Source organism: Papio anubis, chromosome 1, assembly GCF_008728515.1.
Source record: "Papio anubis isolate 15944 chromosome 1, Panubis1.0, whole genome shotgun sequence".
Taxonomy (NCBI): Eukaryota; Metazoa; Chordata; class Mammalia; order Primates; family Cercopithecidae; genus Papio; species Papio anubis.
The window spans coordinates 216,650,612-216,676,213 of NC_044976.1; the positions used below are offsets into that span (position 1 = coordinate 216,650,612).

Consider the following 25,602-nt stretch of genomic DNA (forward strand, 5'->3'; position numbering starts at 1 on the left):
CCCTCTGCAGAGCTCCAGGGCTTGGTGGGCACCGGGTGAGGATGGCATCCAGGAGGCCCTGCCTCTACCCCCTTCTGGTGTCCGGGGCTGCTGCAGCCTCTACCCTCAGCCCAACGGTTTTCTCCTTCCTAAGGACTGGTTTGGGGGCAGCCTTCCTGCCAAGACTCTTGGAAATGCTGAACTGTCATCCCCCAGGAGGGAGCACCAGGGGCCCAGGAGGAAGATAACCCCTCCCCATGATGACCTTCCTGTCACCACCCACAGAGACACGCCCCCTCCCCATGGTGACCTTCCTGTCACCCACCTACAGAGACATGCCCCTCCTCATGGTGAATTTTCGTTACTCTGCTACCTACCTACAGAGTATTACGCTCTCTCTATGATGCATTCTTGTCACTACTTACAGAGATATATGCTCTCTATGAGCGACTAATTTTTCTGTTACCAAATTCCACAGAGATATGCTCTCTCTATGATGACTCTTCTTGTCACTCTACTTAAGAGACATGCGTTTCTCTCATGGTATTCTTGCCTGTTACTCTGGTTGTGGGATATGCTCTCTCTATGGTGAATTTCCATGTTACCTTACAGGGATATAATTTTCATAGAATGGTATTCTTAAGGCTACCTACAGGGATTACGTTTCTCTCTCCCTTATGGTAGGATAATTTTACGTTTCCATATATTACGTTTCTCTCTATGATGAGATTTGCTGTCACTATTAGGGATATGCTCTCTCTATGATATTTTACAGCCACTTCCATAGGGATATGCTCTTTCCTTATGATGACTTCCAGTGTTACCATAGGGGATATTCCTCCCTGTGATGACGGCATTGTCACTCACCTGCAGGGACAGGCCCCCTCCGGCCCCCTCCCTGTGATGACTTTGCTGTCACCCACCCACAGGGACATATGCCCACCTCTCAGGGGATGATGCCAAGGCACTGGTGGGCACAGTGTGGACAGATGCTGGGAAGAGGCACCTCCCAGAGCTCTGAGCTGCCCTCCCAGGCTTCCCGGGGTGGGGGCAGAGACCCCAGGAGACAGTGAGAGCCTAGGAAACTGCAGCAGGGGCTCTTTCTCAGGACCAGGCAACCACAGTGACTCAATGGTGCTGTCCACGGCCAGACAATGCCTTCTGAAATGCTGCTGTCCAGGGATCCTCACAGCCCAAGCTCACAGGGGATGAAAACACCTAACTCCTACCTGGGATGGTCAGGTAGGCGGGGGCAAGCAGGGACTCAGGGCGAGAGTACCGGAGTATGTGGTCAGGAGTAGGGGCCATGGGGACAGCACAGCCAAAAGAATTCTCGTCCTATCCCAGGATCCACTGCTCTGGCCTCTGGTCCCCTGGGCTTTCCCCGACTTCCACCTCCCAGGCTGGCTCCTCCTCACCTCCTTGCCTGCTCCAGTACAGCGGGCATGGGGGCTCAGCCCATGCGCCATTGGTCCCCAGGTTGTGTGACTGCCCCCCTCCGTGTCCATCCCAGGATGACACTCACTTGCATATGCACGTCTCTTGGCTTCTCCAAAGCCAAGTCCCACCTCCCCACGCAGGCCATCTACAGTTGAGCAAAGTGCACCTGCCTCTGTTCCAAGCCAGAACCCCTGGGCATTGTCCCCCTGATTGCTGTCTCACACCCACAGCCATCTTCTGGGAAACCCAAACCCTGCTGGCACTAATCTACAGCCCCCCATAGACACCCTCCCCCGCACTGGGCAGTGGCAGTCATCTGCTGGTGCCCTTAATGCCTGGGTCCATTCACCGCATTGCAGCCACCTGAGCTCTGCTGTACTCACATCTGCGGGCTCCACCTCACCCAGAGTCAACACCAAAGTCCCCACAGGCCAGCCCTGGCCTCCTCCTTGCTCCTGGAGCCCTCGGAGCCCTGTGCCTCAGTCTCCCCATCTGCAGCATGGGTGTCCCCTCCCACCCCCAGCCTGCTACCCAGGGCCCAGGGCCAGGCATACAGACCCATCTCAGTGGCCCAGCTCCTCCTCCACCCTGAGGCGACTTAGGGAGGCCATGACCCAGACCTCAGTCCCTCACCTGCCTGTGGAGGTCTGGGCTTGCTGGGTAGGAGCAGGCCTCACCCCCGGCCAGTCTATGTGCCTGGAATCTGGTCTCCCCTGTGTCTTAGCCTCATCCTCCCATCTTCCTCACCTCCTGAGGATGGAGCAGCTGCAGGGCAGGAGAGGGTGCGAGTGGGCGGGGGCCCTAAGGCAGCCCACATCCCGGTGCCTGCTGCTTCTCAGCTGGGGGAAGGAACTTTCACCCCAAGGGCTCAGTCTCTGACTCGCCCCAGGAGGACCCTAGGCGCCCCTCACAAGCGGGAATGGAGCCCCTCAGGCAGCACCTCCTGGGGGTCCTCTCCTCTCTACCAATGACAAGCAAGTCCTTCAGGGTAGGGTCATGGCAGCCACACCTCCAGAGACCCCTTGGCTGCTCCTGGACCACACAGCTGCTCAGGGAACTTTAACCTCTGGCCCCCTGCACACAGCCCGGCATGACCCCTGCAGGCACTCGCCTGTCACTCGCACACAGAAGGGCACAGGACACACAGCCTGGGGGAGCCGCTGCCAGCAGCTGTTGGCCTCAGCGTTCTCTCGAAGGCATTGAGCACCAGCAGCCACTGGGACCCCTTCAGAAAGCGGTTCAGGACACCAGCCCTGCCCCAACCTTGACCCAGACACCGCTGGGTGGGTGGCAGCTCAGCTCCAAGGTGTCCCCACTGGTTAAGAGTAAATATTCCTACTGGCCAGAATCAGGCACTGGGATCTCTCTCAGTGAGACAGTCAGCCTGATGCAGGCACCCCAAAACCTGGCACACCAGGACTCAACACCCCACAGGGAGGCCCCATGGCACCCCCACTTTACAGACACACCAGCAGAGGCCACTGGAGCCCTGAGTGAGGAAGGAGCCGGCCCAGAGCCTGGGGTCTCGGCAGACAGTGCTCAAAACCAGGCATGGGCTGGAAACTGCCTAAAGAGCCGAGGGTCAATATTTTCAACTTTGTCAATGCTTCCGTCCCAAGGACGGGGCCCTGCAGTTGCAGCGTGACCGCAGCCTTCCGCAGACAATGTGTAAAGGAACAGGCAAGGCTACACGCCCAGAAAACTTCACTATGGACATGGAAACTTGTAATTGGAAAGTGTCATAAAGTGTTAATCTTCTTTTGATTTTTTTCCTATTGCTTGGGGATGTAAAATTCACTCAGTTCATGGGCAGCACAAAAGCAGGTGGGGACAGGCTGCGCCTGGCTGACCTCTGGCTGACGTGGAGTTCAGGGGAGAAAATGATGGGATGGGGCAAGCCCAGCCCCCTCACAGTAGAGATTCACCCAGGAAGGGTCCCTGTCAGCACCCCCTCCCCATCCCTCGTCTTGGCTTCAGGAGTAGCTCAGGTGGAGAGTCGGGGAACAGAACGGGCCTCAGCAACAAGGATGGAGATGCAGGCCCAGGCAGCCGTGTGGACAGATCCACTCAACAGTGCACACTGCAGGGGCTGTCAACACCAAGCCAAACAGGCTTGACCAGCCAAGGGGCCCAGAGTGGGGGCTTTCGGGGGTGGGAATGTTCTATACCCTGCGGCTCATATGATAGCTCCACACAGCGGTAGTTACAGAAAACACACCCTGGGAAAAAGCAAAATACAAACAGGACACCAGGTCTGGCCAGTTGGGTCTCACAGGCCAGTGGAGTGAGGAGGCCCAGGTGGGCTCATAAGAGTGGCTAATAGCGAACTCTACCTGCATGGGGTTTGGAACCCTGTGTCTCCCAGAGGAGGACTCAGGCTGGGAGAAGGAAACTGTCAGAGTCACCAGGCGAGCTAGTCAGAGCTGGAGCCATAGAGCAGGTAAACAGTCCTGGGCCCCAACCCTGAAGGCTGAGAAGCTGGGGTGGGGGCACATCTAAGGGCAGATACACACAGGTAGCCCCTGGGCCCCTCCCCCTACCCAGTGAGCACCTAGCTCCTGAGGGGCCACCAAGGCCTGATAGCAGGGACGCACCAGCAGACCATCAGCCCCAGGCCTCTCTGCCAAGGTCAGACAATACCCAGTGCAGACAAGGTGGTTCTGCTGGGAAAGCCTCTCCCCAGATCCAGCTGGGCCAGCAATTCTTTAACTTGCCATTCTGCTGACACTGGGCCTAGATCCAAGGGCCCCGCTGCCCACATTGGCCACACCAGTCCTTGGCTCCCTGGCCAGGCCGAATTCTGCCCATCCTGCCTAAGCCAGCTCCACATGCCCAGTTCCCACCAGGATTCTGCCAGCCAGAAGGACCCCCACTCACCCCCTGAAGCATCCACAGGAGCCTGCGTCCCACAGGGACCTACAGCTCATGGCCAGGTCCTGTGGTCAGGGGTTCCCGCCCTGATCTCTTCCCTCCAGTGCTGGACATCGTGTCTTGTGGGGACCACCCAGAGCTGGGAGATGCCACCCCCCAGAAGGCAGAAAACTGACTGTTCATGGCAGCCTCAGGCCCAGGCCCTGGTCCAAGGGCAACAGCTGGTTGGTTCCAGTTTGGTGAGGGCAACTGACAACAGGTGAAGCCATCTGTATGAGTATTTCCTTCAAACTGGCCTAGTGAGGGGCTGGGGAGGACCCAGAGTAGCCCCCAGCCCCACCAGTGTAAGCAGGGGTGGGGGAAAAGACTCCATGTTCAGCCAAGGGCTGACCCCTGACCTGCCCACCCTCTCAGCCCACTAGGGGCCAGATTAGGGACCCCTGACTTCAGGCAGAGGCAGGCGACAGAGTTACTACCTCCTGTGAGCCCATCCCAGGGCCCCTGGGGACACATGGCAGGGCCGAGTTGGGGGAATGAGGCAGGGGAATGCCGAGTGAAGGATGTGTGGAACTGGGCAGGAATGGGCACTAAGGCCAGGGTCTGGCTCCCCCTGGGGAGGTGGCAGTGGAGCACGGGGCAGCCAAGCCCCCACATCCCCCACTGCCACCTGCCCAGCTGCCAGGCATAAGTGGTACCTATACTCCCCTGGCCGCTCCAGGAATGGTTCTTTTTTGATCAATAGAAAGGGGCCCAGTCCACACCCACATAGGCACAGGAGTCCACACACATCAGAGAACAAAACTGCTGTGCCAGGAAAGGGTGAAAATATTCCCCTCCTGCTGTGGGTCCCACAGCACCTGCTCCTGCCAGCACCCTCACCCCACAAGGTGCTGACCCAACCAGGGTGCCACATGCCAAGAACAGCCCAAAGGCTGTGGCAACCTGGAAGGGCTGTTCAGGACCTGGGCATGTTTCCCAGTCACAGTCTCCCCGACTTTGCTGCTCACTGGCCCTGTGCCTCAGTTTCCCCCACTGTGGCAAAAGGTAATCTCACCCTGAAGGCTAGGGGGTCTGAAAGCAGAGGGCGGAGATATTTCCTGTCCAGGGTCTCTTGCCCAGAGATCACTGTGCATCAGGCCATGGCCAGGCCAGTCTCCTGGGGGGACTGTGTTCCCTGTCCCCTGCTTCTGAAGTCTAGTGGTCAGATCCAGGTCGCTACAGTTAAGAGCCCCCAGTGTATTGGGGGAAGCCCCGGTTGGGGGGCGGGGGCGGATGGAGGTGGCATGATGCTCCATCGAAAGGGCCCTGGGTGGGTCCCAGAGAACAAGCATCAAATTGAGGCCCTTTTCTGAAGTTGGCTGCCCAAGGAATTTGAGTTTTGGAGTGAGATGAGAACATGGGGTCAGGGAAGAAAGCATTTTGGTTTTGGAAATGCAAAATGTTCTCTGAAGCTCTCTGAGGTCCAGATGTTTCGCTAGGTATGGGCTTTAAAAGGGCCTAGAAGGAGTGGGGGTGCCCATAAGGGACAATGCAGCCAGGGGCCAAGGTCCGGCCTGCCTGCCTGCCCCCCTGCAGGCATTCCAGAGTTCCATAGCGAAGTCAGAAAAGTAAAAAAGATCTGCAGCCAAGGAGGGCTCACGAGAGCTTACCAGGATTGTCCAGTTTAATCGTCAAAACACCCCTGACATACGGGTCCTTCCTGGCAGGTGAGGAAACTGAGGTTCGAGTAGGGCATCCAGAGCTGGGGCGGGCAGTTGGCAGCCTGCAGCCCCTGAGGTCCTGGCAGATCTTCCCTGGCCCCCAGCCAGACACGCTCCACTCCAGCTCATTCACCTGTCAATCACCTGTCCAGGACTCAGGCCGGCTGGGCCTCCCGGCCTCCCGCCAGCCCCCTTGCTCATCGCTGGGGCCTCCCTGCGAGGCTGTCAGCGGCCGAGGTGGGCGCCCTTGCCGGGGTGGGTAGCCGGCTGTCCCCCGGATCAGGCCCCCTGCAGCAGCCTGCCTGGAACCCGAGCCTGGCCGCGCAGGGAAGGAGCGGCGGCCCCGGAATGGCTCCGCCCAGCTAAGGCCCGGGCAGTGGCTCCCGTGCAAGGTGGGCCTGTGCACCCTGCAGCCCCTGGGCCCTCCTGGAAAATCCTTCGCATCCTGCGGGACCTGGACCGCCAGCGGCCTCCCAACCCTGGGCATCTGCCCCTCGCCTCCGCCTGGCATCGGACTTCTGAGAACCCTGGGCACGAGGGCAGCGTGGGCGCAGTGGAGGCTGTCAGTCCAGGCCGGCGCTGAGAGGACGCGTCCACCCCACCCTCCAAACGCCGTCCTCCTGCTGCAGCCAAAGCCGTCCCGGAGACGGGCCCAGGGACTCCCCGCTGCGGCCTCGCGCTCCGGGGTGGCCCCGCGGCTCCAGGAGTCACACCCTCCGCCGCGCCAGCTCGGACCGACCGCAGACTTCGGGAGCAGAAGCAGCGCCGCGCGGGTCCTGACCCCACACCCTGCCCCGGCGCCTCCGCCTGCAGGACCCTCCCCGGGCTCGCCGGGTCCTTCCTCCCCCGCCGCTCCCCCGACCGCGCGCGGTGCCGACGGCTCCAAGGCGGCGCCAGCCAAGACGGTCCCGGCCACGCAGCGGTGGGTGCGGCCCCCACCACGGGCCCGGCAGGCGGGGCGGACGCGCTCCCAGTCTCCGGCAGCGGACGGACCCCTCCGACTCCGACTCCGGCCGCCTCCTCCCCGCCGAGGTCCCTCCGGGGCGGCCGCCGCACACTTTCCGGAGCGGGAGCGACTGTGAACCCGAGTCCTCCCCGCGCCCGCCGGTCCCGCAACCCGGCCCTGCGCCCGCCCGGGGACCCACTAGTGCGGCCGAGCGACCCGGCGGGACCCACAGGGCGCCCCCTTCCCGCGTCCTCTCCACCCCCCCCGCCGGGGCCGAGGCGCCGGGTCTGGCGCGGGCTGCGGGACGGGGGTGCGCAGTCGGGACACAGTCGGTCCTACGAGGCCCATTGGCCTGGGCGGGGCTCAGCCTGTAACCCCAACAATTTGGGAGACGGAAGCGGGAGGCGCGCCTGGGTCCACGAGTTCAAGCCCCGTTGGGGAAATCCGCCCCGCACCGCCCGGCGGGTACCCCGAGTCCAGCGGAGACAAAGGATTTAGAAAGAGACAGAATAAGAGTTAAAAGGCGGGTCCAGGGGACCGGAGCGTCCGAGGCTTGCTCACGGCCCGAGCTCTCGGCCTCCACCCAATTTATTGGTTTACAAGCTCTTCGTGCTTAGGGCGAATGGGAGGGGTAAGAAGGGATGAGGAAAAGGATTAAAAACTGAAGGAGAACAAGTGAGTCATTCGATAAGGTGTATAGCAGTGGCGGTTTCTGCGGATTTTCCTTGAGCAAAGGCGTGTGTCTAAACTACTTAAGATCTTTAACTTAAGATCGGGACTGAAATGGGTGGGAGTGGGTTTCAGGAGGAGCCAAGATGTTTGATTATACTCCGCTTCAACGGAGTGTTATCTCCCCGAGCACCTGTAGCATGCGGCTGAGCTGGTACACTGTGGGGCATAAAGACATGAAGGCAATAAGGAGACTTTTCTCCTCAGAGGCCGCCCATGGCTCCCCACGGATGTCTCACACAGGGGAGACCAACTCATCTGGCATTCCAGAAACTCTCTTTCCCACATGTGCCCCTCTGTTTGTCTCTATTATATGTATGTATTTTTTTTAAATTAATAACCGCCATTGCTACTTCCTTCACTGTGTCTGGCTTCTCTCCCAAGGCGCGTCCGCATCTGTAGACTAAAAACAAACAGCATAAACAGACACAAACCAAAATAAAATTTGCAGTTGTTGATCTACCTGTGGTTTTAATCCACTTTAAAGGATTAGTGTTAGAAAGGCCATCAGCAGCTCCAGTAAGAATATCGGCTCCAGGCAACAGGCTGAGATGAGCCTGAGATGCCTCGAAAAGTTGTTTTTTCAGTTTAGCAAGATCTAATGTTAAATTATCTTCTTTTCCTTGTAGTGACGTCTAATCATCTCCCAGTGGTGTTCAGTGGCATTATAAGAGCTAGGAGTAATACAAAAGTCAGAAGTCTTCGAATCACATTGCATTTGAATTCTATGCTCCAAGCTCATAATCCGATCTCCCATCCAAATTACTGTTTGACGGAGATCATTCATGTGATTTGCCAATTTTTGTTCTGTTTGGCTTTGGGAATTCCAAAGCTTAGAAGAATTGTTCTGCCAACTATCCACAAAGCCCACAGTCTGAATAGAAGAGTGCAAAGCAACACCAGCAGCAGCAGCTATGACAGCTAAAAGGCCCATGATCACAGCTATTAAAGTAAATATGAATCTCTTTGATCTACTAAGTATTCCTTTTAGTACTTCGGTGGTACTATGTATGGAGGGACAGGCCTCCCAAGGTCTATTGAGGGAAACGGGTATCCAAACTCCTTCTCAGGCCCTAACCACTGTCTTTATTAGAGGTAGAATTAATGCAGGTAAAAAGACAACAGCTGAGGCATGATATGGTTTGAGAGTCAGGTAGGATGTTAATTTTTCCCACTGCCAATATAAAAGGAGGTTTAACACAGCTCTGCAACGGGACCGTCCGATTAGAGGTCTGGCTACAACAAATTGAAGTTTTTACCATGGGTCTCTGTTTTATATTCTCCTTTCCAAATCTGAATTGGGGTTTGAGCCATCATTAATTTCCACAATTCTGGATGTTCTGTACTTTTAATTGGGTCAATCATTTTTGGGCTTGGAGGAGCCATACCATTCTCCTCCCACTTAATAGGGTAATTTGTTTCAATTATTCTATGTAATTTTGGTGCATTATCTGGGTAGTCGTTTGCAAAAGTACTCTCTCTACAATCTTCGCTCTGTCCAGTACAATTTACTGCAAAGTGTCCCCTAGGGGCCCAATCAATGATGATTCCATAGGAATTATTTTGCAGTACAGCAGCACTGTTTGCAGTACAATCTTCCGAGGTTAGCACCTCTAGCTTCTCAGACCATTCAATGGCAGGAGGTTCTTATTAGGTTTAAATTTATTAATCTGGCGATGTGTCATAACATAGCCATGCTCAAGGTATTTAATAGTGTCCAGGCCGGGCACGGTGGCTCAAGCCTGTAATCTCAGCACTTTGGGAGGCCGAGACGGGCAGATCACAAGGTCAGGAGATCGAGACCATCCTGGCGAACACGGTGAAACCCTGTCTCTACTAAAAATACATAAAAAACTAGCCGGGCGAGGTGGCGGGCGCCTGTAGTCCCAGCTACTCGGGAGGCTGAGGCAGGAGAATGGCATAAACCCGGGAGGCGGAGCTTGCAGTGAGCTGAGATCCGGCCACTGCACTCCAGCCTGGGTGACAGAGCGAGACTCCGTCTCAAAAAAAAAAAAAAAAAAAAAAATAGTGTCCAAAGATTGAAATGTTCTTCCACTGATTACATGAATAAAGGCTTTTTATCCATCATGTGCAGGAACATAAGCCATCCAACTTTGTGTATCATAATTTAAACATCCCGCTGCCGGCCCCAGGCAGATGGGAGGAAAGCGATAACCAATAGAAATATTCATTAACATTCCTTCCTCCTCTGGATGAGTACGACCTCAGTTATCTGTTGGTCCAGGCATCCAGACACTATCATTAACATAAACCTCCACTGGGGTGTCTAACCATGTAACAGGCCTAACCAGTGGTGGGAATGGAATGTAGGCCCAATAAGTTTTTTCTTATATTCAGGGAGAGAAGATGATATTACTCCCAATATCGCAGGGGTTGTACAAACTTCCTGCGATATTGTTCCTAATATCCTGAAGGGGAGAGCATAATATTACTCTCAATATCGCAGGGATGTACACCTCCTTTGTAATATTGCTCTCCCCTCTCCCTGCCTAGCTATTACGATCCACATCGCGGGGGGTGAGGCACCCCCCACGATATGGGGAGTAATAGCCACCCCCCCCCCCCCCCTCCCCCCCCCCGGCCTTATATAAGGAGGCTGGCCTTATATAAGTGCCCCCCAATGCCATCGCAGGCTTTAATGTATTCACTTAAAGTTTTTTCCTCATTTAGATCTGCCTTTCCCTTAATAGGTCTAATTGCTGCCTGACATTCTGCATTAGCATTTTCATGAGCAAGCAGCTGAAGGATCACTTTCTTGGCATGAGAATCGGAAATAGCCTTTTGAACTGCATTGTGCAAACAGGCGATACAATCTGGATAAGGCTCCCTTAGACCCTGTTGAACTGTGTTAAAAGAAGGATAAGCAGTAGCAGGGTCGTGAATTTTTTTCCCAGGCTCTTAGGCATAGTTCTGAGCTGATCAACAACCTCATCACCCATTACCATCTGTTGATTTAGAGTACCCCATGCCTGTCCAATTACAAGCAAATGATCAGATATGATATTAACGGGACGTTGGGCTTGAGCATTTCTGCCTGATTTGTTGCTTCATCCGTCCACCAGATTTTATTTAAATTGGAGAAATTCAGAGGGAGACAGGGTGGATCGGGCTAATGCCTCCCAATCCACAGGTATTCAACGTCTGTTATAAGCCACACATTGTAACAAGGAATGAACATAAGGAGAATTTGGCCCATATTGTCCAATTGCTTGCTTTCAGTCTTTAATATTTTAAAAGGAAATGGCTCCCAGCATGCTTGAGCAAGTTCTCTAGCCTCCTCAGCTGGCGAAATAATGACCAGAAACTGCCAAGCATTCAAATCCCCCATTTCTTGTGCCTGGTGAATGGATGACTGGATTGTCCCTGCGCCATAATTTGTATTTGGACCGGCTGGCAGCATTCCTCTACCATAACTAACAGGTGGGCAAGCCTGGATCATTCATTCCCTCATACTAATTGGCTGTTGGACAAGCCTGAAGCTTCCCTTCGCCACAGTTAACAGCAGGGTCTGCAACAATGGGAGCCGCAAGGCCAGTCTCAGGCTCCCCTTCCAAAAATTCCTAAGGCTGTCCTGGGGGTGGCCATTCCAGACCTTCCCCTAAAGGCGCAGTAGGTGGCCCTGTTTCTTTTATAAGTTTTTGGAGATTAGCACACATACCTTCCCGTTTCTCGCCCTTTTTAAAACTAGACTGTCATAGTTCACTTAGCTGATAATTAGACTCCTGATTATTCAACTTTCCTATGTCATCCTGAACTCCTCCTTCTCCTCCTCAGTGTGGAAGGGCTCCAGGGCTGTTTTAACTGCCGACCACACAGACCAAGCAGAGACGGGAATATCGCGGCCCTCTTGTGCTCGTTTTAAGTCTGATCCCACCTTATCCCAATCTTCTACATTCCGGGAACCAAGGAGAATACTTGTCTACCAGAGGGAACAAAGATGTGAGATTTTGGGTACTGACAATCAATTACCCCTCCGCGGCGCAGTAACTGCTGCACAAGGCTTAAGTAATTAGCGAACTTACTCTCAGCCTGACCCACATTTTCCCGAGGTTTCCCCGGAATTCTCCGAGCGCCCACTTACCCTAGAGCTTGAAGTGAAAACCTACTGGGGAGTCCTTTGTCGGTCGTCCTCAACTTTCCACGCTCTGGTGTTCCTTCACTGGATTATTTGTAGACATTACGGGGAGCCCCGCCTTGGGCACCAGAGACCAGCTTGGGCAACCGAGGGAGACCCCGTTTCTACCAAAAAAAAAAAAAAAAAAAATTAGCCAGGTGTGGTTTCGCGCGCCTGTAATCCCAGCTACTCCTTGAGAAATCAGACAAAACCTGGCACAGAGACTGATTTTCTTCTGAAATGCTTTCTTCAAAATATTTCTAAAACAAAAGGGGGAAATTGGAAAGGAAAATATTTTGGGCCCCCTAAATCACTAAGATAAAGGGAAAAGTCAATCTGGGAACTGCTTAGGGCAAACCTGCCTCCCATTCTATTCAAAGTCATCCGCTGCTCACTGAGAAGAATGCATATCTTATTGCCTCCTTTGGAAAGGCTCATCAGAAACTCAGAAGAATGCAACCGTTCCTCTCTCACCTACCTGTGACCTGGAAGCCCCCTCCTGGCTTCCAGTTGACCCACTTTTGCTTCTGGTTGTACCGGATCAAACCAGTGTTCATCTTACATATGTTGATTGATGTCTCCTGTCTCCCTAAAATGTATAAAACTGTCAGATACAGTCAGTTTCTCTTCCAAGGTTTGGCATGTTAACGTTCTTGTGTTTTGTTGTCGAACCCAACTTTCTTGTTCTCCATGCCTCCTTGCCCTTAGTTACTGTAAACAACCTTCCCCCCGTCAGTTCTAATCGATCACTCACATCTGTTCCCTTGGTTACCTGCTCTGCACCCATTTCTCCCTTCCAAACCACACTTCCCACAGTTGTAACTCACATCCCCCTTCCCCCTTCCCCCTTCCTTATTTGGGAAAATATTCACAAATAGCCGACGGGGTCAGTTTAGATCTTGAGGTCCGGCCCCAGCCCATGCCAGAGGTAGGGATTGCGTCAGGAATAAAAACCCCTGCTTTCCTTTGTTCCGTGTGCTCTTGCGATTGTGACTGATGCGAGCAGCACGCTTCTGCAGAGGTAAATTGCGTTGCTGAGAAAACTTTCGCTTGAGTGCTAGTTTCACTTTGCGACACCGAGCATTTATCTCCAACAAAACCAAGCTGTGCTCTGACCACCTTGGGCAGCTGTCATCAGGACATCCTGAGGCTGTGTCATGCACAAGCATCCCCAACCTTGGCAAAATAAACTTTCTAAATACTCTTTTCCCCAAATGCTCGAGGAGACTGATTTGAATAATCATAAAACTCCGAGGCTGCACTCCAGCCTGGGCGACAGAGCAAGACTCTGTTTCAAAAAATAAAATAAAATAAAGTAAAATAAAATAAAATAACTCCGATCTCCCGCACAGCCGACTCTGCGTGAATTACTCTTTCTTTATTGCTATTCCCCCGTCTTGAGAAATCGGCTCTGTCTAGGTAGCGGGCAAGGTGAACCCACTGGGCAGTTGCAGAATTGTCATTATATTGCTTGCAATTTTATATCTATATTATGCACAAATAGCTATAACCCTGTATACAATGTTAAATGCGAAGGTCCTCCTTGCATGGTCAGATCCCAGCGCAGGAAGGACGCACCCCCTACAAACCGCTAGGCCAAAAGGGTCATTCTGGCCACATCCAGCCTGGTGAGATCGCAATTTCCTGTCACTCTGGGCCTGAGGGGGCGGGGCCTGAAGCCCCATACCATCAGGGGCGCTGGGGTGGGGACCCGCCAATCAGGCGCGCCGCCGGAAAGGAGAGGGCGGCTTCCGGGATCCGGCTGGCGGGCGCTTTGTCTCGCCTTGGCCACCGTAGGCTCTTCCTGTGAGTCTCCGCTGCTACTTCCTGGCTCTGGGAGGCCCGGTGCCTCTGCAGCAGCCTCGGCCACCCTGTGACCTGCGGGTATTGGGACATCCCTAGCGGACGCCAGGATACCGGGGGAGCCGAGGAATGGTGAGTGGACTGCGCCTGGCTTCCCGAAGTGGGGAAGAGGGCTGGTTGAAACCTGCTGGAACCAGCCATGGGCTGCGGAACCTGCGGACCGAGTCGCGGCGGCCAGCCGGGCCTCAGTCCCCTTCTGCGCAGGGCGGGGTGGGCAGCGGGACCCCTGCGTCCTGTCTGTACCTGCGGGCGCCACTTCCGCCGGCCGGAGCCCTCTCCGGAACCCCGCGCCTCCCCCACCCAGGTAGTGCGGTGACCACGGGAGGGTGATCCGGGAGAGCCCGACTCCGTGTGCGTGGTTCATGGAGCTTCCAGTCCCACCTTTCTCCCCCTAAAATTAACCTGAGGCTTTGTTAAAACGTTAAACGGCGTGTTTGAGCAAACGCGATTCATAAACCGGGTACCGCAGTCATGGTTTGTGGTTTGGGGTCCACGGGAGGGGCGTAAATGAGAGGCTTTGATAAGGTGAATGAGGAAGCAAACCATTTATTTATTTATTTATTTTTTTGAGACGGAGTCTCGCCCTGTCAGGCTGGAGTGCAATGGTGCAGTCTCAGCTCAGTGCAACCTCTGACTCCGGGTTCAAGCGATTCTCCTGCCTCAGCCTCCCAAGTAGCTAGACTTATAGGCGCCACCACCAGGTCCAGCTAATTTTTGTATGTTTAGGAGAGACAGGGTTTCGCCATGTTGGCTAGGTTGGTTTCGAACTCCTGACCTTAATTGATCGCCCACCTCGGCCTCCTAAAGCTCTGAAATTACAGGCGTGAACCACCTTGGCCAAAATATTTTTGTTTCCAAACTTTTTACATGAGAGGAAAGCGGAGAATAAATCATCTGACACTCTACTGTAAAAAAAAAACTTTGTGCCTCTCTTCTTTTCATCTTTCCTAAGTGTACATATTACCAAAATGTCTTTAGGTTGAGGTCCCCCCGTGAAAACTTTACAGGGTGTTGTGTCCTCAGCCACTCTCCTGTCTTTTCCTAGTCCTGGCATTTTAGAACTGTCTGGGGATGACCCAGGATACCCACAGTGGCCATGTCTATTGGAGGGTCTAGTGAGTATCAGCCCCGGGGTCATCTCATCCCCAAGGACAGCCTGAGGTAGGGGGTAGAGTCTCTCAGGGGAGCAGCTGGATGCTCTTGGCCTTAGAGGAATCTCCTGGTATAGTTTCATCTAAAATGGTGAGCCCTTAGGGTCATTAACATTTTAGGACATTAAAATTAATGGACAATACAATGTAATGTCATTAAAGTTAGGTCATTAAAATTGTTCCTCCAGCCCGAGTTTTTATTCCTCGGAGACACATTGATGGTCTGCCAATGGGATGCTGATATTGAGAGGAAAAGGCAGAAATGATTTCTGCTCTCTAGATTGTCTCAGACTTGTGAAGAGAGAAAAACTGTCCCAAAGGACAAGGAAAACCCACCCCAGAGAGGATGTGCAAGAACCTGAATATTAAAATGCACTGAAGGCACACAAGAGGACAAAGAGCAGTGCCAGTGCCTCCTAGGTGGTCACTGAGTACTTTACTGAACAGGATGGGTGTCCCCAGGGATAGAATGGCCTGCCGTGACACTTAGAAAGGTCTGTGTTGGAGTCAGCACTGCCTCCCTAAGTTTGTTACCTCGAAAAGGCTTGTCCGCTTATTTGAGTTTCAATTTTTCATTGACTGTGGTACATTTTGTCAGTACAGCTTGAAAGATAAAAATACTATTTCCAAAGAGGCAAGGTAAAATGATGCATTTTATTTGCTAAAAATTCATATTTATTGCTTCCCCAGAGTGAGTGTGGTAAGTTTTAAAGGTCTGTTCTCATTTTATTTGCTAAAAATTCATATTTATTTCTTCCCCAGGGTGAGTGTAGTAACTTTTAAAGGTCTGTTCTTTTTAGGGGTAATTTCAAATGGAATTGTAGGACTTAGCTTTGTAAATGCTACTGGTGAAATAAAAGTGTAACAGATAAATTGATGATTTACAAAGATTCACCAAAATGTCAGTTCCCCTCTTGTAGCATGGTGAAGAATTTATGACAGTGGACACATCTGTATCCTCTTATGTGGATATCTGAAGGTTTTTTTGTTGTTGTTTTTTGTTTTTTGGAGATGCAGTCTAGCTCTGTAGCCCGGCTGGAGTGTAGTGGCACCATCTCTGCTAACTGCAACCTCCGCCTCCTGGGTTCAAATGTTTCTCCTGTGTCAGCCTCCTGAGTAACTGGGATTATAGGCACCCACCACCATACCCAGCTGATTTTTGTATTTTTAGTAAACATGGAGTTTTAGGCCTGGCATGGTGGCTCATGCCTGTAATCCTAGCACTTTGGGAGGCCAAGGTGGGTGGATCACGAGGTCAGGAGTTCCAGACCAGCCCGGCCAACATGGTGAAACCCTGTCTCTACTAAAAATACAAAAAAATTAGGTGAGTGTGGTGGCAGGCACCTGTCATCCCAGCTACTCGGGAGGCTGAGGCAAGAGAATTGCTTGAACCCAGGAGGTGGAGGTTGCAGTGAGCCAAGATCTTGCCACTGCACCCCAGCCCAAGTGACAATGCGAGACTCTATCTCAAAAAACAAATAAACAAAAAAGACAGGTTTTTGCCATGTTGGGCAGGCTGGTCTCAACCTCCTGACCTCAGGTGATTGCCTGCCTCAGCCTCCCAAGGTGCTGGGATTACAGGCGTGAGCCACCATGCCTGGCCCACTCTGTTTTCTTTTTATTCCCTAAATTTTAATATGTTTCAGTTTGTCTGTTCCTTTATCACTTTTTTCTTCCATAAAAAAATTCTGCCTAATCCTTCGTAAAAAAAAAAAAAAAAAAAAAAAAAATCTTCCTGTGACTTCTGAAAGTGTTCTGGCTTTATCTTTCATATTTGAATATATAATAAGTTGATTATTGTTCATGGAATAGAGAAGAATGCAATGCGTTTTCCCAAGTAGATGCCAGCCTGGTTTGCCTCATATTTTAGAGTGCATGTGATTTCTTTTTCTATTCTACAGTGTCTACTCTATCATTCATCAACCTTCCATATAAATGCTGGGTCATTAAGACTTTTTTTGCCTTGGTCTGCTTGTGCTTGTTCATCTCTCTGCTAATACTGTGCTGTCCTGAATATTTTTGTTTGAAAATCTTGGAAGTATGTTAGGCAAGCCATCACTCTTTTTTTAGATGACTAAAAATCATTAGACATTTGTCATTTTTACTAGGTATGAAAAAGTAGTTTTTCTTGCCTAAAAAAGCCTGATTTGGGAATTTATGTGATTTCATAAGAATAGCATCTGGAAGTGGGGACATTAATGTCATTTTAAAAAACATGTGCCATATTTCCTCTTATTCCTTTCTGCTTTGACATTGTGCAATAGAAATTTTTAAAATTGTTGTATTAGGGCCGGGCGCGGTGGCTCAAGCCTGTAATCCCAGCACTTTGGGAGGCCGAGGCGGGTGGATCACGAGGTCAGGAGATCGAGACCATCCCTGGCTAACATGGTGAAACCCCGTCTCTACTAAAAATACAAAAAACTAGCCGGGTGTGGTGGCGGGCGCCTGTAGTCCCAGCTACTCAGAGGCTGAGGCAGGAGAATGGCGTGACCCCAGGAGGCGGAGCTTGCAGTGAGCCGAGATCGCGCCACTGCACTCCAGCCTGGGCGACACAGCGAGACTCCAAAACTGAGCAAAAAAAAAAAAAAAAAAAATTGTTGTATTAGTATTGTTAAATATCAATTATTGGTTTTATTTACTAAATTAAATTTAATAAGCCTATTCTTTCTTGGTGTAATCACATGGAATGGGCTCAACTCTCCAGTTAACAAGTGACAGCACATGTAAAACATTGTCTACCAGGGAAACTCATTGAACACTTCGTGTTCAGACTGTGTTTTGGTGTCTGGTTTCCTAAGCACCACTGCAGTGACATAAAATAATAGACCTTCAGCAGAAAAAGTTTTGGCAAATATATTGCATAAGCTGTTTAGATGCAGTGAGTCATTCTTATTACTTAGGTTGGTGGAATCCCTTTCAAAATGTAAGTTACTAATACAAACAAAGATTGAACTTTGCGAGCAGGCATTTTTAAGAATAAGAGTCTCAGGACTGATAATATTAACTCACTTACGCTCATTAGGTAGGACTTTATTATGACAGATACTAGAAATGTACAAAGTGAAGTTAAAAGGTAAATCCTAGCAGCACATCTTACTCCTTGGATTCTCTAATGAGATGGGTGTTTCTACTTTGCTGTTGCCTTTTTGAATAGTTCAATTCTAGCATTAGTACTGCTGTGTGGGAGGGAGTATGTGTGAACAGAGTTACAGTTGTGACAATCAAGTCATAGAATAAATGCTTGGAAATTTTAGAATCATGTAAACAGCTTACGAATTGAGTATAGATTCCCAGTGCTGTCAGTCTCACCCATCCTTCTATCCACATGTGTGGAATGTTCTAGGACTCCGTGGCTTTTGAGGATGTGGCTGTGAACTTTACCCAGGAGGAATGGGCTTTGCTAGATTCTTCTCAGAAGAATCTCTACAGAGAAGTGATGCAGGAAACCTGCAGGAACCTGGCTTCTGTAGGTGAGAATGACAACACATTTCACTTAATTACAGAAGTATTTCCCTATCATCAGTGCTATTTGTGATTTGGAATGTGGCAAGGGAATGATTTGGTGAAGAAATCAGGCATGGGCACTGTGTACAATGAACATTAAATCTAGTAATGTTTCTTTTTTTTTTTTTGAGACGGAGTCTCGCTCTGTCTCCCAGGCTGGAGTGACTGGGCGATCTCGGCTCACTGCAAGCTCCACCTCCTGGGTTCACGCCATTCTCCTGCCTCAGCCTCCCAAGTAGCTGGGACTACAGGTGCCCGCCACCTCGCCCGGCTAGTTTTTTGTATTTTTTAGTAGAGACGGGGTTTCACCGTGTTAGCCAGGATGGTCTCGATCTCCTGACCTCGTGATCCGCCCGTCTTGGCCTCCCAAAGTGCTGGGATTACAGTCTTGAGCCACCGCGCCCGGCAAATCTAGTAATGTTTCTATAGTTTGTAATAATTCATGATAATTTTGTGGGTCTGCATTTTAGGAAACAAATGGAAAGACCAGAATATTGAGGATCACTTCGAAAAACCTGGGAAAGATATAAGGTAATTTGCACTGAGAAGATGAAATAAAAGTCCTCTTAAGCACGTCATGAACTTAAAAACAAGCAATCAAAACAAATAAGAGTCGCTTGAAATTTATTTCGTTTTAGAAAAATTTCACCCAAATGTAACGTACTTCAATGTAGCAGTGAGTGTTTGGAAAACAGTTTACTTGAAAATAGTACTACAAAATTGTGTATATGAATGTTACTATTTTGGTCATAGCCGTGCAGGTGGTAGCTCTGTTTTCAGTAGTAGCCCATTTACTTTCAAATAATTCAGTCATGGCATAAAAACAAAAACAAAACAAAACAAAAATGCATTTTCCCTAGTATTGGTAGCAGTGTAAGTCCAAGACCTATTAATAAGTAGAAAGTTGTTAATAAACCAACCAATAATAATGTGCTTGTCATTCTTTTTACAGAAATCATATGGTACAGAGACTGTGTGAAAGCAAAGAAGGTAGTCAGTGTGGAGAAGTTGTCAGCCAAATTCCAAATCTTGATCTGAATGAGAACATTTCTGCTGGATTAAAACAATGTGAATGCAGTATTTGTGGAAAAGTCTTTGTACGTCATTCCCTCCTTAACAGGCACATCCTAGCTCACTCAGGATACAAACCATATGGAGAGAAGCAATATAAATGTGAACAGTGTGGGAAATTCTTCGTTTCTGTTCCAGGTGTTAGAAGACACAGGATAATGCACAGTGGAAATCCAGCTTATAAATGTACAATATGTGGGAAAGCATTTTATTTTCTCAATTCAGTTGAAAGACATCAGAGAACTCACACAGGAGAAAAACCCTATAAATGTAAACAATGTGGTAAAGCGTTCACTGTTTCCGGTTCTTGTCTAATACATGAACGAACTCACACTGGAGAGAAACCCTACGAATGTAAGGAATGTGGAAAAACATTCAGATTCTCTTGTTCTTTTAAGACACATGAAAGGACTCACACTGGAGAAAGACCCTATAAATGTACCAAATGTGATAAAGCCTTCAGCTGTTCCACTTCCCTTCGTTACCATGGAAGCATTCATACTGGAGAGAGACCCTATGAATGTAAACAGTGTGGCAAAGCCTTTAGTCGTTTGAGTTCCCTTTGTAACCATAGAAGTACTCATACTGGAGAGAAACCCTATGAATGTAAACAATGTGACCAAGCCTTCAGTCGCCTCAGTTCCCTTCACCTCCACGAAAGAATTCATACTGGAGAAAAACCCTATGAATGTAAGAGATGCGGTAAAGCCTACACTCGTTCCAGTCACCTTACTCGCCATGAAAGAAGTCATGATATAGAGGCTGGGTGTAGTGACTCAGCCTATAATCCCAGCACTTTGGGAAGCCAAGGTGTCTGTATTGCTTGAGCCCAGGAGTTCATAACCAGCCTGGATTAAAACAATGTGAAACAACCTGGGCAACATGGTGAAACTCTGTCTCTACAACAAATAAAATAATGCCGGGCACAGTGGCTCACACCAGCTACTCGGGAGGCTGGGGCAGGAGAATGGTGTGAACCCGGGAGGCAGAGCTTACAGTGGCCGAGATTGCACCACTGCACTCCAGCCTGGGCGACAGAGCAAGACTCCATCTCAAAACAACAACAACAAAAAATCATTGCTGGGCATGGTGGCACATTTCAGTTGTCTTAGTTCTTTTTCAAGGACATAAAAAGCCATGGGGGGTTGGGGGGAAGCCCTCTGCATGCAGATCACGAGGTCAGGAGTTCGAGACCATCCTGGCCAACATGGTGAAACCTCGTCTCTACTAAAAATACAAAAATTAGCTGGGTGTGGTAGCATATGCTTGTAATCCCAGCTACTCAGGAGGCTGAGGCAGGAGAATCACTTGAACCCGGGAGGCGGAGGTTGCAGTGAGCCGAGATTGTGCAACTGCATTCCAACCTGGCAACAGAGTGAGACTCCGTCTAAAAAAAAAAAAAAAAAAAGCCCATGCATGTAAGAAATGTGGTAACATTTACTCTTTCCCATTCCCTCATAAACATGAAAGAGCTCACACTGCAGAGAAACCTTAAGAATATAGGAAATGTGGTCAAGCCTTCAGATTTTCCTGTTTTTGAAGATTTGGGAGGACTCAGAGTTGGGAAAAGCCTTTTGAATTTAAATTTATGGTAAGGCCTTCAGTTGTGTTAGTTCCATTTGAAGACATCAACTCATTCCTGAGAAAAACCCTATGAATGTCCAGAATGTGGGAATGTTTCATTTCTCTCATACCCACTCAAGGACATATGAAAATGCACGCTGTAGCTGGCTGGACCTTGTAAATACAAGAACGTACACAGGATTAAAACTCTAACAGTTTAGAAACTGCAAGAATATTTTCAGTTTTAACATTTACTTGAAAAGCCGTGTGAAAACTCCCACTGGAAAGGAGTTCTATAAGTGAAGCTTTTCTAATTTGGAAAGTCTGATGCAAATTAATTATCGTGCAGTGCTCAAAAAAAATGTGTGAAATCTTCCACAAGTTACAAGTATATTGTTTTTATCAGTGACTCATTCTTAAAGAGTCTTGAGTATGCTTTTCACCTTATTTTGCAGGGAAACCTTGAGGTGAGAGTTCTGTAAATGCTCTTTGAGCTGTAGTACTTGAATTTCATAGGTAATGATATTTTCTTAAGTTGGTAGAATTTTTGTCTATTCATTTGATAATGTGCTGAATTCATGGTTGAATTTTGATGTTTTCCTAATATGTAGGTAAGTTTAATTTTTTTATTTTATTATTTTTTTTTTGAGACGGAGTCTCACTCTGTTGCCCAGGCTGAAGTGCTGTGGTGCAATCTTGGCTCACTGCAACTTCCGCCTCCTGGGTTTAAGCGATTCTCCTGCCTCAGCCTCCCAAGTAGCTGGGATTACAGGCGCCCGCCACTACGTGCAGCTAATTCTTTGTATTTTTAGTAGAGACAGGGTTTCACCATGTTGGCTAGGCTGGTCTTGACTCCTGACCTCATGATTTGCCCACCTCAGCCTCCCAAAGTGCTGGGATTACAGGTGTGAGCCACCGCGCCCGGCCAGGTAAGTTTAATTTGTATGTATTGTCCTGTGATTAATGGACCAGTGAATACTGATTGTTAATTGTTGGAATTTTTCTTACTAGCCTCATTTGGCAAATTTTGATTATCCCTTGTCCATTATACACATTTCACCTTTTTTTATTAAAGGAAAAACTACTCCTGATGTAGAGATGTTTACTTTTTGCTAATAATGAGTTGGTGTTAATTCCTAAGTACATAAAGTTTACCATAGAGTATCATCTCATGAGTTCTTTGCATTTGTTGCCCTTTATTCTTTATTATTTCTGTTATTTGGATCGTTCACTTTGAATGAAGGAGAGAAAACTGTGATAGGACAATATGTTATCACTAATCTGAGGGAGGAAGCATCAAGTCTCTCAGTCACATATGATAGCGTTGGACTTTTCATCGATGCCTTTGGTGCTGTAGTAGATAGTATTACGCCATTATGGTATTATAGTTTATATATTGTATTTTACAGTATTACAGTCTTACCAGTCAGTGTCATGAAGCATCTGCCCCTTACCAGCCAATAGACAAAACCAATCAATGATACTTCAGAACAAAGGATTTATCTTTGTTGGAGCGCTGGTGGAGCGACGCTTAATCCCAGCATCTTCTTAGGGATGTCGAGCGGGCGATCATTGTCAGGAGACGAACTTTGGCTAACATAGTGAAACCCCTGTCTCTACTAAAATAATAAAATTAGGCCAGGCGCGTAGGGTAGCTCGCCTGTAGTCCCAGCTACTCGGGAGGCTGAGTGTAGAGAATGGCGAAACCCGAGGCGGAGGCTTACAGAGCCGAGATCGCACTTCACTGCACTCCAGGCTGGGCTGACAGAGCAGCAGACGGCCTCAAAAAGGAATATCCTCACTTTTTGAGACGAGTCTCGCTTTGTTGTCCTGGAAGGAGTGCAGGGTCGATCTCAGCTCACGTAAGCTCACCCGGGTTTACTTATTCTCCTGCCTCAGCCTCCCGAAAGTAGCTGGGACTACAGGCTGCCTCTCACACACCTCGCCTGCCAGGCTTTTTGTATTTTTAGAGACGGGGTTTCACCGTGTTCGGCCAGGGAGGTCTCGACCTCCCTCACCTCGCGTGATCCACCCGCCTCGGCCTCCCAAAGTGCTGGGATTACAGGCTTGAGCCACCGCGTCCGGCCGTCCTCACTTTTTTAATGCTATACCGCTCTCTGCTCCCAAGTTCATCCCTGTTTGGGCCTGTGGTAGCTTACACCATCCTCCTATATGTAATTAATAACTGATGTTTAGCTTATCTGTTTAGTAATAGATGTCATGTGTTTAACGGTGCCAGTAAACGTAGGGTGCGCATTCCTTCCTCACCAGTGGGGTGCATGAGACGCTATTGAAACAATTGGCAGCACAAATGGAATGGACCAGCCCTCATGCAGGACACCTGCTCAGCTTGACCTACCTGCTGTCGACTGACGGTCCCATAACACATCAGCAGTCACCTGGCTCAGAACTGTGAGCTGACGATGGGCCTTCCCTTTGGTCTGCACAGTGTTTTGTGGTCTTCAGGTGTTTTCATCTTCTCCCACACTAAAATGCTGTCATCTCCTAGACATGAATGTTCAGTTGCACCCCAGCATGACATTTGGCCTGTGCTTAGCAGGCAGTTTTGAGGCCCTGGCTTATTAATGCACAAAAGCACAGCACATAAGCCGACACTTAAGTCCTGATTAGCAAGAATCAGGCTGTATCTCTGTAGTCACTGCATCTACTGTGGTCACCATCACCGTATGCGTAGGGTAGCCATGTGAACATTGTTAATTTTGTACACTCCCGAGACAATAGTTATTATGTAAGCAGAAGTAGTGGCCTTGTTTGTTTCTTGTGCTGCTGCTCCCCTTGCTGCTGTCCCATACACCCTCCTGATGAGGTGTACATCTATGGTGCCTCATGGTTCAGGCACTGCTGAGTAAAGACAATGGGAAGAAATAGTTTGATCTTAGCCCCTGCCAAAGCATATGAAGAAGCATCTCAGCTGCTTTCACTGAAAACTTCCTGGCCCGTGTGTGGGTTTTTCTTATCACTGCTGCTTATCAGCATGTCAAAAGTCTCATCTTCGGACTGCAGGTCTTGCCGGCCTTAGACATAATGGCCTTACTGCATGTGGAGCCAACCCCAGGAAGCTGGAGTGGCACTCTGTGGAGGATTAGGTGGTCTCCTCCAATGTGGGTTGATGGGCTCCTGAACTCTTTCCTTTAACCATGCAGAGAGTCCACACTGCCAGTGATCATGTGCCACAACTCTATAGATGTAGAAACTCAAAATATTCTGAAACAGTTTCCATTGAAAGGAAATAGAAAAGCAGTCAAGTGCCACGCTCCGGTCAAGAGAACTAGTAGATGGCTCACAAGAACACTCTGTCGCTACTGTCTGTGCCTCTGTCACAGCAAGTATCCTGATCCTTCAGTTTTAAGGGTGCGGGGCCATTTTCCTCCCTTTCTTACTGGTAGTTCTCGAGATAACTGTATGATATGCTGGGAAGGCAATATCCTGATAATCAGGTGCCATTGGTCAGAACAGCCCAGGCTCTGTTATAGTCCCTGCTCGAAACAGAATGGCCTTTAACGTTTGTGTCCAGCAAACCACATCCTGGGAGAAAACTCAATGTGGGCTGCTTTCTGGGGTCCCTCAGTTGTAGTGCAAGTGAAGCGTTTACAGTCAAAGCTCCATCCATCTGCTCTGGGTAGCCTTCCTGATCTTGTGGTAGCGGTTCATATTGAATCCTAGACTTCTGTTGTCTTTTGTTTGCTATTTGTAAGTAATAAATTCACTTCATGGGATTTATGTATGAATGTGTTTGGTCTCATTGTACTCAGAAAAGTTGGTAGCCATTGCACAGTGAACCCTCTTTCGAAATTGGTGAAAACACCTATGGCCCCCTTGTGCCACAGCAAAGAGGTTAATTCAGCCAGACAAAAACTTAATGTTCTTAAAACCCTGTAGCACAATTATTACCATGTGGGAGGCCTTTAACAATGGTGATACTGATTTGAAGAACTCTGCAGGAAGAAATTTACACAAATGGGTTGGGTACATGGGCATCCCTCCTAACTTAAAGCAACCCTTACTCCCCTCTGCCTAAAAAGAGTGGAGAGGCCGGGAGTGGTGGCTCAGGCCTGTAATCCCAGCACTTTGGGAGGCCGAGGTGGGCAGATCACCAGGTCAGGGGTTCAAGACCAGCCTGGCCAACATGGGGAAACCACATCTCTACTAAAAATACAAAAATTAGCCGGGTGTGGTGGCGGGCACCTGTAATCTCAGCTACTTGGGAGGCTGAGGCAGGAGACTCGTTTGAATGTGGGAGGCAGAGGTTGCAGTGAGTTGAGACCACGCCACTGCACTCCAGCCTGGGTGATAGGGCAAGACTCTGTCTCAGGACAAAAAAAAAAAAAAAGTATAAGAACTGAAACACGTTTAAAATTTCACCTAATTGGAAATGCAAAGTTTACAAAAATAATATTTAAAATAAAAGGTTAAATGAATGCTCATTGAATTTTATGCCTCCACAAAGTAGGTTGTGAATTAACTTCCACATTTGTTGAAAGCCACCAAAGTTGGGAAGCCTCCGTGTCTGAAATTCACATGTGGCTCAAATAAGAATTATACCTGGGGATACCCCAAAGTTTAAATATGGTATCCCCTATGATATTATGAGGAATTACTGTACATAAAGCAGATTGTCTTCCTTTAACT

The 25,602-nt window shown here is 49.4% G+C and overlaps 2 protein-coding genes and 1 long non-coding RNA gene across 3 annotated transcripts; 2 read left to right on the forward strand and 1 right to left on the reverse strand.

Annotated features, from left to right (window-relative positions):
• Positions 1 to 4,247: 4,247 nt before the first annotated feature.
• Positions 4,248 to 7,072, forward strand: C1H1orf229 (chromosome 1 C1orf229 homolog). The gene is given in 10 exon segments (XM_031667931.1): positions 4,248 to 4,529; positions 5,484 to 5,599; positions 6,274 to 6,483; positions 6,485 to 6,558; positions 6,561 to 6,676; positions 6,679 to 6,777; positions 6,779 to 6,863; positions 6,866 to 7,000; positions 7,003 to 7,032; positions 7,035 to 7,072. Coding segments are annotated over 10 exon segments (1,185 nt in total).
• Positions 7,073 to 8,109: 1,037 nt separating this feature from the next.
• LOC116271734 lies at positions 8,110 to 12,621 on the reverse strand. Its single transcript, XR_004180471.1, has 3 exons — positions 12,279 to 12,621; positions 11,768 to 11,925; positions 8,110 to 8,339 (listed from the first exon to the last, which is right to left on the reverse strand). It is a non-coding gene; the product is annotated as an uncharacterized LOC116271734 (long non-coding RNA).
• Positions 12,622 to 13,732: 1,111 nt separating this feature from the next.
• ZNF669 (zinc finger protein 669) lies at positions 13,733 to 20,249 on the forward strand. Its single transcript, XM_031660269.1, is given in 6 exon segments — positions 13,733 to 13,832; positions 13,835 to 13,861; positions 13,864 to 13,967; positions 18,158 to 18,284; positions 18,789 to 18,849; positions 19,271 to 20,249. Coding segments are annotated over 6 exon segments (1,365 nt in total). The 3' UTR covers positions 20,217 to 20,249.
• The last annotated feature ends 5,353 nt before the right edge of the window (positions 20,250 to 25,602 follow it).